Consider the following 13,300-nt stretch of genomic DNA (forward strand, 5'->3'; position numbering starts at 1 on the left):
ATGATGCTAAGCCTCTTTGGTGGTGAAATCTAAAATCTTACAAATAGTAAGTAAATACCTTTTTTCAGTCGTTTAATTCAACATGCACAAAAAATATTTGCGCCGTTATCATTGGAAGTTGACAGAAATCCGAGTTCCCCTGAATGCGTCAAGAGAACCAATACGGAAATGAGCGAAGGCATTCTCTGTAGGTGCAGACATCATGGTTGGGTTAGTCTCCTGGCTTTCAGCAGTTGTAATTAGAAATGCTGTAAAACCGGTATATCTGTAAGCTATTTCCAGTCCGCAACAGACAAACCTTGGGTAAGTTCTTATAAACTGTAAATAATCTTTGTAGCGTGTAAAGGACGTAGAGCAGGCGAGAGAAATGAATTCCTATCCTGCACTGAGTAAGCACTGGTGAAATTATGTTTGCAAGTTCAAATTGAAATTCATATCCAGCTGATGATCTAGGTACGTTGTTTTTCCCAGTACTTCGTTAAAAGTCAGTGTCTACTAATAAAGGCTGCTTCGCCTGTATGTCGCCTGTATTTTCGCCTGTATTTTCGCCTGTAAAGCTTTTATTCAGAAAGTCTATCCTTGTCCCAGCAAAATCAACACATGATGGTTTAATCTTCCACTGTCTGTGTTGCGTATTCAATGATTTTACCAGTAATTTTCTTTCAGCGTCTAAAATAATGAATTTAAATGTGTGCAGGCCATGGCTCAGAGGGAACTGAAGGAGGCATTTGTCAGCAATCTCAATGGGACCAGCCTGGAGGAGGTGGCCCTGGGCTCGTTCCTCTCCCCAGTGTGTGTTGTCAACAGAGGGCTCTTTTTGATACTTTACTATCAAGCCAAAGGGAACCTGCCACTACCACACCCTCTGTTTTCTCACCTGCTTCTAGACTTCTGTGCTCTCATTGTACCCCTCGTCCTGTCATGCACTGTTCTGAGCAGCGTTCTCCACCAGGTCGCCGTGAGCCTGACCTTTTTTTCTGCTTGTGTGTTCTGCTACATCTGCTGTGGGTGCCCGAAGAACACTGTCAGCGCCTTTCTGCAGAGTCACGTTGAATTCAATCAGGTTCCCTTTGTGACTCTCTTCAGGGTGTTTGTAAATGTGAAAACAGCCATCAGCATTCTGGCCGTAGACTTCAGTGTCTTCCCAAGACGATATGCTAAAACGGAGACCTATGGCACAGGGGTTATGGACTTTGGAGTTGGAGCGTTTATCTTCGCAAATGCCCTGGTGTGCCCTGAAGCACGGAGGAGGAACATCTCAGGGTCCAAAATGAGTCATGTTGCAAAGCAGCTCCTGTCTGTCTGGCCCCTGGTTGCTCTTGGCATGGGGAGGCTAGTGAGTGTCAAAATGACCAGCTACCACGAGCACGTGACAGAATACGGCGTCCAATGGAATTTCTTCTTCACACTAGCCATCGTCAGAGTTATGGCCTCTGTGCTTTTAGTTGTTTTACCAACCAGTCTGCTGTGGATCTTTGCCCTTCTGATCAGCGGATTTTATCAGTTCACTCTGGAGACTTCAGGGCTCAAAGCTTTTATCATCCACAATACTGACAGAGAAAAGGACTTTCTGCACGCTAACAAAGAGGGCCTGTTCTCTATATTTGGCTATGTGGCCATCTACCTTTCAGGAGTTCAAATTGGACTTTATGTGATGCAGCCACGAGCCAATGTTAGAGAGTGGCTCAGAACATTTGTTAGCCTCTTGTTGGGAAGTTTCGCCCTGTATGCTGCTTTGCACACATGTCAGACGCTTGTGGAACCAGTCTCTCGCCGCTTGGCCAATTTCCCTTTCTACCTCTGGAGTGTCGCACAGTCCTTGTTTTTCCTGTCCTGCCTCGGTTTAGTTGATATCATTCTGTTGTTCTCTAAAAGAGCATCCGGCTGTCACTTTGTACCTTCGTCATGGAATTTGTACAAAAAGCACTACGATGGTGACAAAAAGAGCGGTGAAATAGGGAGACTGTGCCTCATTCAAGCTGTCAGCAGGAATCAGCTGCTGTTTTTCTTGCTTGCCAATGTCATGACAGGATTGACCAACTCAGTTGTGGACACGATTAATTGTAGCACTTTTTTTTCACTGTGTATTTTGCTGCTGTACATGTTCATAAATTGTTTTGTGATATATGTATTACATTTCTATGGAATTACAGTCAAATTCTGGTAATTCTGTGCACTGAAAAGGATTTGTGTTATTTTAAAGGTTGTTTAAATGTCTGTTACTGCTCGAGTGACAGACGTTGAAAGTCCAGACAACTGACATTTAAAAGATTACATGCTGAAAATAATCTTGTGCAGAATATTTTATGCAAATATCTTTTTATATGTATATGGGTGAATAAATGAGGACATGAACTACGATATTCAGTGAGGCTCAGTTATTTTGCATTTGTATGCATTTTTCTAAAATGTAATCTGTTGCTGCTAGTTTCTGCATTCCACTCACAGTGAGTGACATTAAACTGAAGATGAAGAAGGACTTTGTTACAGTTATGCGCATACATATTATGCATTCAGGTTAAAAAAATTATTTTAGTTGAATACCACAGTAAAATAATGATTTAAACACTCGCTTAACAAGTAAAAAATTTCCAGTTCAGTCCTGGGATTGGACAAAAAAAATCCTTTGAGGGTTGTTTCAGGAAGGGCCTCTGGCATAAAAATATGTCAACCCAAATATGCGGAGCTACCTGCTGTTATCACCCCTACATCTTGGAAATACAGGAGCAGCTAAAAGTAGTACCACAGCATGACTTCAGGTGCAGACTTTCTTCTTTAAGTTCAAGGAACAGGATATCAGCAGCAGACAAAATGGTGAATGATCGCAGTATCATTTCCATGAAAAAGATGAAACCCTGTACAACATGAAACCACTCATCATCATTATCCAAGTCTATCATAAAGAAAATACTTAATGAGAGAAAATGGACTTCAACACAAGATGCAAACTATTGATCAGGCACAAAATAGAAGGGTTAAATAGAAAATAATGGACAATTAAATGAAGAAATTGCATTGTTTAGACACATAAAACTAAGATCAAAATGTAGTAGAATGATGGGAAGAAAAAAAGTGTCATGAAGGCTTGGAATATGACATTGATCACAATCTGTAAAATAAAGATGCACATGCAGACAGTAAGGCCATGGCAAACATCTTTGAATTATGTCCATAATTTGCAACTTCCAAAGGACTCCTGATAAATTATTAAACTAATAATTTGTCACTATATTGATTTGACCAGTTATTTTCTCAGACCCTACAAGAAGGGGATTGTGAAGAAAAAATGCTTGCATTTCCCAATTGTTTCATTAAATATTTTTATTTGGCCCCTTGAATAAAGCTCAACTCCATCACAATTGTTTCACTGTCAAATCTGACTGTTAAAATGAGCTAAAATTATAGCCTAACCCTCAATGTAACATGCAGCTATTAAGCACCTGTTTCTTTTTCTCACAGTAATGTTCTACTCAAATCTCAGTGGTTATTCTAGTTTATACAACGAAATATGACAATAAAATCTACGCTTTGTTTAATCATTTTAAAATTATGCACTTTGTGCATTATCACCAGTCTATTCCCACCACCATCCTCACAAACGTATGAGCATTATCATCGGCTCTAGAAACATGAAACAGTTTATTCTAAAGAATCCAGTAAATTACAATGAATGGATTTATTTAAGTTTAGTTTTATGTCTGAATTGCCACGAACTATAATATGATATACTATACTCTATGATACACTAAGATTATGATTTGTTTCAATCTACACTTACAATGTGAACGTGAATCGGCTTTTTCCTGCCAACATAGCGCCCTCTGTAGGCCGCACGCTTTAAGACGTCAGCGCCTACGTGAGCAGGGCAAAGGTGAAATCAGTAATGAAGATTCCGCCACCGTAGCAGCTTCTCTCACTGTCGCAGTTGTTTATTTCTTTAAGGAGTCTTTCAGGAGAGGGTAAGTAAAATCAATAGTTAGTTGTAGTCGTGCGCCTTTATCTGCCAAGATAATAAAAATCAATCGTGTAAGTGTTGGTAAAAAAAACAAAAACGGACGAAAGTGTCGGACGCTAAGTAGCCAGTCACCCAGCTGAACTTTATATTAGCCGTATTCAAGCTTGCTAATGTTAGCTTTGTAGAATTCGCGACGCTGACGATCAGCAAACGGATAAGTTAACCAAGTTTACTCGCATCGACAGGGCGTAGGGAAACTAAAGCAACACTGTAACATATAAAGTATGTGTTAAGCTGTCATACACTCCGTTATGAGGAGAACATCGCGTCCTGAATACGCCGACTGGCTTCCTCACTTTCTAAAAGCGCTTTGGGAAATGAAATTAGCCAACATGCTAATGATAACTTGCTACTCGCCGGTTACTGGTTTATCCTGCTCAGCGATAAAAATGCCAGCGCTAATAAACACGTCTTAATGACTGGAATTATTTTGGTCCAAACTTGTGCAAATGAATATAACGACATTAAACGCAATTCAGCTCTCGTCATCTGTTGAAGCTCTCATTTACCAGGTTGTTTTGCTAACTTAGCAGGATAAATCTAGGGTCGGTACAAATCTGTATCCAAGTTTCTATATCTGCATTTGCACCATTACACATGTAGTTAAATTCAGCAAATGGCTGATAATTAGCACCCTTTGCACCTGGTGATTTGTCAGATCGCTTGATCGTGTTGTTGGCCGGTAGTAACCTGCACCAGATTAGCATTAGCTCGTTGTAGCCTGTGTTCAAATTGATCAGGGGGTTTGCTGTGTGTAATCTGCAGGTAGAACTGGAAGTCATGGCACGCCTAGTAGCAATCTGCAGGGAGGGGGAAGAGGAATACCCATTTCTGGCAAGACAGATCCCCCTGTATATCGATGAAACACTCACGGTGAGAAAGCTGTTTGTTTTGTCTTTTGGTATAGCCACAGTAAAAAAAAAAAAAGAAATGTTAATGAAGCTAGCATGTGACTGCTGTACCGTTAAAGTGTCAAAGCAAAGAGACAGTTTTGCCTGTGATTATGCTCATTTGATATACATTAAAATGTAACACAGGAATACAGTTAAGCCTTACAGTTACCTCGTGTCTCTCATCAGATGGTAATGGAGTTTTCTGACAGTGTAATGGATGTTGATAGTCACGAAATAAACACTTCACACTTGAAACAGTTTTCTGAGGTGAGTTTTGTTCTACTCCTTTCTTCTAAAATTAAAAAAAAAAAATCCTATTACCTACACAAGCTTAGCTTAAAAGAGGTAGCTTGCCCTCTGTTATTTGCTAACAGTGGTGATTCTTTGGCTCACAGTATCACTCCAAGTTGAACCAGCAGGACTTGAATATTGCTCTGATGGTGGCATCAAGAGAGGTGTACAGTGCACTAGCTCAGCTGGTTCCATGCGTGGGCTGCAGACGAAGTGTGGAGCGTCTCTTCTCACATCTAGTGGAATCGGGGAACCCAGCCCTGGAGCCCCTCACTGTGAAACCCACAGGCATGCTCTCTGTCACCAAGACATGTTTGGCAGATGTGAAGAAACTCTACACGCTCTTCTATGTCCATGGGTAAGCTGGAGAGAAAAATACAGTGCTTTATTACAGGTCAGAGTGCTAATCAATATAAATTTTTAACTCTTATATGTACACGCAAGGCTTTCAGGTTTCTAACAAGCAGTGACAGTAGCTACTGCCACTCTACCAGTTTAGTGTCAGAGATGATAGTAGTGTACTTACACTGTTTTATTTAAAGTCGTTATAATTTTTACATTTTTTATTTTATTCAAATTTTTTTTTAACAGGGCAAAATTGAATGACGTGATTGACGCTATTCCGAAAAGTAAAAAGAACAAACGCTGCCAGTTACACTCCTTAGACACACACAAGCCGAAACCTCTGGGGTGAGTAATGCTCCTACTTTTATCTTGTGCTCATTAACATGTTCTTTCAGATGTTGTTTTTCACAAAATGAAAGAATTAAGAGAATTGTGACAGAAGACAAAACACGGTTTTCATCTGTGTTTACATGATCAGGTATTCAGGTAAACTTGTTGAAAATGGCCTGTGTACACATTAGGAATGGGATTTGATAAGAATTTAGCAATTCCAATTCAATTATCGATATCCGTTATTGATTTCTTTCTTATCAATTCTCCTATTGATTCTCATTGGGTTCTCTTTGGCTCCGTTTTGAGAGTAACCACCAAGCAGCAACACTCATGCGAATTAATTGAATGCTGTGGGTCAAATGTTTGTACATGTTTGTTGAGGTCTTCACGCTGTTTATTGTGATCAGTGTTGGAGTTGCACAGTGCAAGAGGTAAAATGAGAGGGTTCTGTAGCAATGAGATGAGGCGCGAAAGTACACAATTTTGTTTTGCTTTTTATATGCTGTATGAAAAATCTTCAGCACTGTTTACCCACTAGCATGATGCACATTTTCACGTTTGCCTCTGCAGGCCTCTGCAGACTCAAGCCACCATTCCACATATTACACACAACACTTTTCTTGAAAATAATGCAGTTACTAGCTTAGCTTTAGCATGCAGTCTGTGCAGATGCTTGCAAAAGAACCGAAGTTTTGTTAGCAGCATAATGTGGTTGTTTCTGTCCTGGATGCAGTTTTCCACTTTACCATTTATCTCGTTCTTTTGTGCAAATGAAAAAAATGTCCATATTCACACTCTAAACTACGTTGCTGTTTTCCTCCTCTGACACACTAACTGAAATCGGCTGATTGTAGTGCTTCAGGTTTCATTAGTAACCCTAAACCTTTGCGTGACAGTAAGGCTGCTCAATTAATCGAATTTTAATCACGATTACGATCTGGGCTTTCAACGATCATTAAAAATGACTGAGCCGATTATTAGCCCCCCCCCCCTCGTGCTTTACTCTCGCGCTGCTCCGTGTGGCAAATCGAGCGCACCTCTCTGCATTTCGAACAGCATCACAACAATTAAGAGGACCCGAGGAAAGCTCGGAAAGCTAAGCCGAAGTTATTTGGAGAGGAGAGTGACTGCTGTTGGTTGAAAAGAGAGGTAAAAAAAAAAAAAACCTTCAGTGGTGTGGAAACATTATGGGTTCGCGGAGTCAGACGTGATCCACGTCTGACTCCGCGAACCCGAAGTAGACATAGTGTGTAAACTTTGCTACGGTGTCGTAGCTGCACCACAGAGCAACACTGCAAAGTTCACTAAACATAATGTTTACATTTTTCATTAATTTTTTATATTGCAAACATTTGCACTGTTATCAGTATTTGCACACTATTTTATATTATTTTTTTAAAGTCATTATTCAATACATTGTTATTGTTAACCCTTTAAATCCCTGTAGAACCGGAACCGCGTAAGCTAGCGCAATAATTTGTTTTGCATATGAAACCGGAGGAGTTGTACTTACATCTGATGCCATCAGCTTGTCCTCGGCCACGGTTTCCTTCCACATATAGCTTTGCAAAAATTGCATAAAAAGCGTTTGCAGGAACAAAAACATAATATTCCAGAAACACACTTTGCCGATCCGAGCAGCTGTTCATAACACTTCCCACATTGAAAAAGATGTCAACACGAACTATCAAATGTCCGCCATTTCCTGACAGACACCGGAAGTGACGTCATTTTCACGGAAAATGTAGTTTTTTACTTGTAGGCCTTAAAAGCCTATACTGGTGTTTTTTATAAGTCATGTTTGACTTTTCTGAATAGTTTCTGGGATGCTTAGAACTCGAATTGCACAGCTGGAAATAGTTTATTTTGATGCACATGCTGTTTTCTTTGCAAATTTGCATCATAGGATTGTTTTTTGTTTTTCCTGCAGTATATAAAAATTGCTGTATCTCCAAAATAAAACTATGAAGACACTCAAAATAAATTTCCTGTTGTTGTAAACTATTTTTTGCAACTTTTTTGTATTTAAAGTTTTGAGGAATAAGCCTCTTAAATTTCCCCAAGTAGAAATATATGTAAAAAAAAAAAACGATTTTCAATTTTTTTTTTGTAGTTTATTGCACTTTTTTGCAATTAATGTAATTACTAATGTAATTAATTACTAATTACTGACTTAATGCATACATATTATTAAAATATGGGCTATAACAGTTGTATTGATGTATAGCAACTTGAAATGCTCCCAAAAATGGCACTACAGCATGTAAAAATATAATATAAGCTCTGGCGGACTTGGTTCTATGGTAGGTCTTAAAGGGTTAAATAAATATCGTCAAATAATCGAGATCTCAATTTCAGTGAAAATAATCGTGATTATCATTTTTGCCATAATCGAGCAGCCCTACGTGACAGTATAAGTGTATATACATTGCATATACCATTGCATATGTTGTGGCTCTGCTGAAAAAGGAAACTGATGAGTTCAGTGTTCTTTACCAGCAAACTAGTTAGCAACACTTCATGTTACTGTGCTACTTGTGCTGCAAGTAGTGAAACAGAGTCAGAGCTGCTATTCTGGACATGCTGCATGACGCTTTTTCTAAATAAAACTAACATGTTCTTTCGAAGAAGAAAAAGTATATAAACAAACGAGTGGCATTATTGATATATTTGAGGTAGACAAATATTCAGTGTTGTGTCAGTTGTGCTCTGCTAGGAAAAAAATATGCCTGTAAGCCATGCTCTACCACAGTCATGCATTTAAGACATTTACACCCAGTCTTGTTGATCAAAGTGTTTGAAACTCCTGGTTACACCCATATCTTTCATTCAGTTGTGTTGTGTTGGCATTGAAGAGCTTGAAGGTGGTCGTTGCGTTTGGTCAGTAAGTTGTTGAAAGCAAAACAGGCTAACTTATGCCAATCCCTCTAAAGCTGATAATAATGCTGTTGTGTGAATCAAGGTATTAGCATGTCAGTCTGTAAGCCCCTCTGCTTGATATTCACAGCAGTATAGCATTTTTCATAATATGTATACTGGCAATAGAAATCAACATAGAAGAGCATTTAGAAGCTAAAGAGCTAGAGATTTCCCTTTTACAAAGCTCACTAAAGAGAGGTAAAATAACTGGCCTCAGATGACTCCTAATGATGATAATGATAACACGTCTGTGTCTGCTGTCTGTGTAAATATCCAAAGTGTTATAACGTGTTATTTAAAATGACATGTCAGTATTGGATAGACTTTACCTCCACTGTTTCCAAAAAATCAGTTTCTGCAGGTTTAGAAGCTGATAACTGTTCACTGGAATGACATTGGTGTAATAATTGTATGTTACAGGGGAAGCTGGATGGATGTGTGGGAGCTGATGTCTCAGGAGTGCAGAGATGAGGTGGTACTGATTGACAGTGCCTGTCTTCTTGAGACGCTGGAGACATACTTGCATAAACACAGGTAATCTTTACCTATCTTAACTTTTATTTGTAAAATGTTCTTTTTTTTTAGTTGTTAAAAGGAAACTAATGGTGTGTTCCTTTTTTTTTTTTTTTTTTTTTTTTTTTTTTTTGTCCTCAGGTTTTGCACAGACTGTAAAAATAAAGTGCTGAGGGCATATAACATCTTGGTTGGGGAGGTGGACTGCAATAAAGAGAAGGGGTACTGTGCTGCGCTGTATGAGGGACTGTGCTGTTGCCCCCATGAACGGCACATCCACGTCTGCTGTGAAACCGACTTTATCGCTCATCTCCTTGGCAGGGCAGAGCCCGAGTTCTCAGGAGGATACGAGTAAGTCGGGCTCAAATTTTCATTTTGAGTAATTTTCTACCTTTTGATAATTTCTGATTTCAGTTGATTGTTATTTATTAACTTTTTCCTTAAGACGCAGAGAGAGACATGCAAAAACCATTGACATTGCACAAGAGGAAGTCCTGACCTGTCTGGGTATTCATCTCTATGAGCGGCTCCACAGGATCTGGCAGAAACTCCGAGCCGAGGAGCAGACCTGGCAGATATTGTTCCATTTGGGAATTGATGCACTACGTAAAGGTTTTGAGGTACATATGGCTACGTGTTTATCAGATGATAAATGCACTGTGGCTGTTGCAACTCCAAGGTAATGTCCCTTTCACTACATGCATAGATGGCAGTGGAGAAGATGCAGGGCATCAGCCGTTTGGAGCAGTTTGTCGAGGAGCTGTCTGAGGAGGAGAGAGCCAAAGAGCTGAAGCAGGAGAAAAAGAGGCAAAAGCGAAAAAATCGACGCAAAAACAAGTGCGGATTTGATACATCTGAACAGGAGGGAGAGGACAAGGAGAAGAATCTTGATGAGGTAATCATGATCTAATAATCTGGCTTTCCTTTTTTATTTATCTTTGTTGTTCTGCAACTACATCTCTCTTTGCCTCACTCCCAGGGTTCTCTTGAGTCTGTGGAGAGCAGTTGCAAGGTCTGTGGTAGCCACGATGAGGAGGATGAAGCCGGCTGTGATGAGACCGTCGCCACCAATAGGAGCACTTCCTGTCGTTGCCCAGACAACACCAAACAAGGTAAAACAAATGTACACAGACATCAGTCCTGTATTTTTAAGGAGGGTTTTGGATAAGTAACACGGGTCTTAGCTTAAAGCTGGAAAACAAATGTTCTCATCCATTTTTCCAGATTTGTCAGCACACAGCAATGGAAGTGACTGCGGCTACTCCTCAAGTATGGAAGGCAGCGAAACGGGATCGCGAGAAGGCTCTGACATCGCCTGCTCCGAGGGAATCTGCAACCACGATGAAGCAGGTCTGTTTTGAGAAGAACAAAGATTCAATTTAGGATATTGTTCATATTTTTGCCTCACGGTTCTTTATCTTCTGAAGGAGATGACCCAAACCTTCATCACTGTGCTGAAGACAAGGAGGATGGAATGGACAGCTGTGTTGATTGCTGGCCACACTCTGAGGAAAATGCACAGTGCAAGAGTAAAAAGAAAAAAAGGAAGGGCAAGGGGTTCTGTAGCAATGAGGTAAGGCGAGAAAGTACACAGTTTTGTTTTTATTGTTTTTATATGCTGTATGCAAAATCTTTAGCACTGTTTACCCACTAACATGATGCACATTTTCACAGGCTCATAAGGGTGAAGGTTTCATGCCAGATGGGAACACAACAGGCCACAGTCCGCCTTCAACGCACACATGTCGAACCAAAGAAATCTTTTCCACCTTATGTGGCGATACATTTGCCAGTATTGCTCTACGGTTACCGTGGACTGTACATCAGAAAAACCTCAGCCTTCACATGAGGCCTGCAATGGCAAATATAAGTCTTGTAGAACTTCTGGTAAGTGAGAAATATGTTAACTGTAGAGATGTAGTAACTACTACCCAGGAATGTCCCCAATACCTTTTTGAGCTTTGGAGACTGGATGGTAAAAACGTACAGTCAGATAGTATGGTGTGAATAAATTATACACAACTGCTATGCTACAGTTGCTCAGAGCAGCACAATCTCTCTCACCCAGTTCACAAACTCTGACTGCTGCTGCTCTACTCACTCCAATCTACATAGAGCCTCTGATGAATGATCTCCTAGGTGCAGATGCAAAGTTTGCAACACTAACATGAACTGCAGCTTTATTATGAGTGTTGTGAGTGAGGAGACTGTCAAGAAGATGAGCCTAGACACTTTATATTCCTACAAAGATTATAGGCAGCCTGTATTTCAGATGAGCTTCAGCCAGCAAGCTTGTATCTGGATTTATTGCTGCCTGACAAAATCGTCACACATGATTGATGTGATTTCACACTGATTTCAGGTATATTTGCATAAGTTTAAAACGGAATACTGGCACAATAAATGATTATCAGTATGAATATAAAGGATTCAAGCATGGCCCAGTTAAACCTCAGCACACCTACCTTAAAAACTGGCTGGGAAGCTGGCTTGTTTTCTGCATTAAGCTACATATCAGGTTTTTAAAATTAGAATTAATACAATATTTCTGGACACAGTCCTTCTTGAAGCACATCTTACCACTTGGCCACTATGTCTGCAGCAGCCCCACATAGTTATTCAGGCATTTATTTTTAAGCTCCTGCAAGAGATGCATAACTTTAATTTCCACAAGTCACCAGGATGTAAAAGTTGCATCTACAGAACATACTTTTTCCTCAAAATAGTGGCTTATACTTGTATATCAAACACTTGCAGTACCACTCATGTAATTATAGCATTCACAGCATTACAGCTTTGTATGTGGCTCACTATCAATGTCTTGCAAATTTATCTGACGGATATGATTAACTAAGAAAAATAAGTTCACTTACTTACATCTTAAATGACGGTGAGATGCATCTTCAAGCACCCAGTTAAAATGCTTTGTACGTTTCTCAGCTCTTGATTAGCTCTTTTGGTTACAAAAAACATCTTTACTTGTAGTCTGCCTACAGAAATTCAGAAGGTTACGTCTCTGTTCTGGCTCTCACGTTCTCTATTCTGCTCGTGTTCTTAAAACAGGATGACTCAGAAGTGACTTCCGACGAAGAGAATTGTCTCACGCAGGATGAAATTCAGGCGTTTCTAGAAAGAAACCAGTCTTTCTACAACAACCGCCACCAGTACCGACAGCTCCTGAAAGAGAAATTCACAAACTACTGCCGTGCCACTGAGCGGAGTAAGCCGGTCTGTGGAAAGTGGTTTGCCACAACTAGTGTCAACTAACTGCACTAATAAATCTCCCTACTGGGGGAGGGGAAAAAAACACTCACGACCACTGCTGCAACATTGTTAGAAAGATTTCTTGGAGTACCTTTTGTGTCTTGTTCAGTCACTTCTCCTTTATAGTAAATGTGATTCTTATCTTCTCTTTGTCATCTCTTTTTCTCTCTTTTGCACACCAACACACGTCTCATTTCTTGGACACTTCTTACCTGTAGCTCTCTTTGACCAAGCCTAGCTATTTGTTGGTCTTCTCTGGGGGAAATCGGGGTAAGCACAGTGGAATCAATAATCAAGCTTTGCAAGCTGTGATGGTAGGGATAAAGTTTAGGAATCTTGTTTTATGTTTGGGTTTTGTTGGGGGTTATTCTTTCTTTTTTTTCTACTTTGTTTCTCTTTGGTGACACTTTAGTGTAGTGATAAAAGTTGTACCTTTAAATGTGTACAGAAATTCTAAATATGAAATTTTACAGAGAATAAACATCCATTTTTAAAAATGATTTGGGTGTGACATCAAAGCGCAATGTGCAGACTTTACTAAATAAAGATTATTTATTAATATGCAGTATACATTTTGTATGGTGTGATTTTTTTTATTTTTTTTTATTTTTTTATTTTTTTTAATTTATTTATTTATTTATTTATTTTTTTAGTTTTTTCTCGCATGGTTACCCAAACCGCGTGAGAGTTCAAAAATTAAAGTAAAAACTTTGATTTGCAGGAAATA

General features: G+C 39.5%; 2 protein-coding genes across 2 annotated transcripts; both read left to right on the forward strand.

Annotated features, from left to right (window-relative positions):
* The first annotated feature begins 104 nt into the window (after positions 1-104).
* Positions 105-2,355, forward strand: pigw (phosphatidylinositol glycan anchor biosynthesis, class W). Its single transcript, XM_080867194.1, has 2 exons — positions 105-303; positions 698-2,355. The coding sequence occupies exon 2, from the start codon at positions 701-703 to the stop codon at positions 2,165-2,167; it is 1,467 nt and encodes a 488-aa protein (XP_080723320.1). The 5' UTR covers positions 105-303; positions 698-700; the 3' UTR covers positions 2,168-2,355.
* Positions 2,356-3,815: 1,460 nt separating this feature from the next.
* Positions 3,816-13,141, forward strand: ggnbp2 (gametogenetin binding protein 2). Its single transcript, XM_080866267.1, has 14 exons — positions 3,816-3,959; positions 4,781-4,888; positions 5,095-5,175; positions 5,304-5,557; positions 5,791-5,889; positions 9,217-9,330; positions 9,451-9,660; positions 9,755-9,929; positions 10,016-10,204; positions 10,289-10,421; positions 10,534-10,659; positions 10,737-10,882; positions 10,984-11,196; positions 12,373-13,141. Exons 2-14 carry the CDS (start codon positions 4,796-4,798, stop codon positions 12,574-12,576), a joined length of 2,037 nt encoding a protein of 678 aa, XP_080722393.1. The 5' UTR covers positions 3,816-3,959; positions 4,781-4,795; the 3' UTR covers positions 12,577-13,141.
* The last annotated feature ends 159 nt before the right edge of the window (positions 13,142-13,300 follow it).

The sequence above is a fragment of the Rhamphochromis sp. 'chilingali' genome (genome assembly GCF_963969265.1).
Source record: "Rhamphochromis sp. 'chilingali' genome assembly, chromosome: 19".
In the NCBI taxonomy this organism is placed as follows: Eukaryota; Metazoa; Chordata; class Actinopteri; order Cichliformes; family Cichlidae; genus Rhamphochromis; species Rhamphochromis sp. 'chilingali'.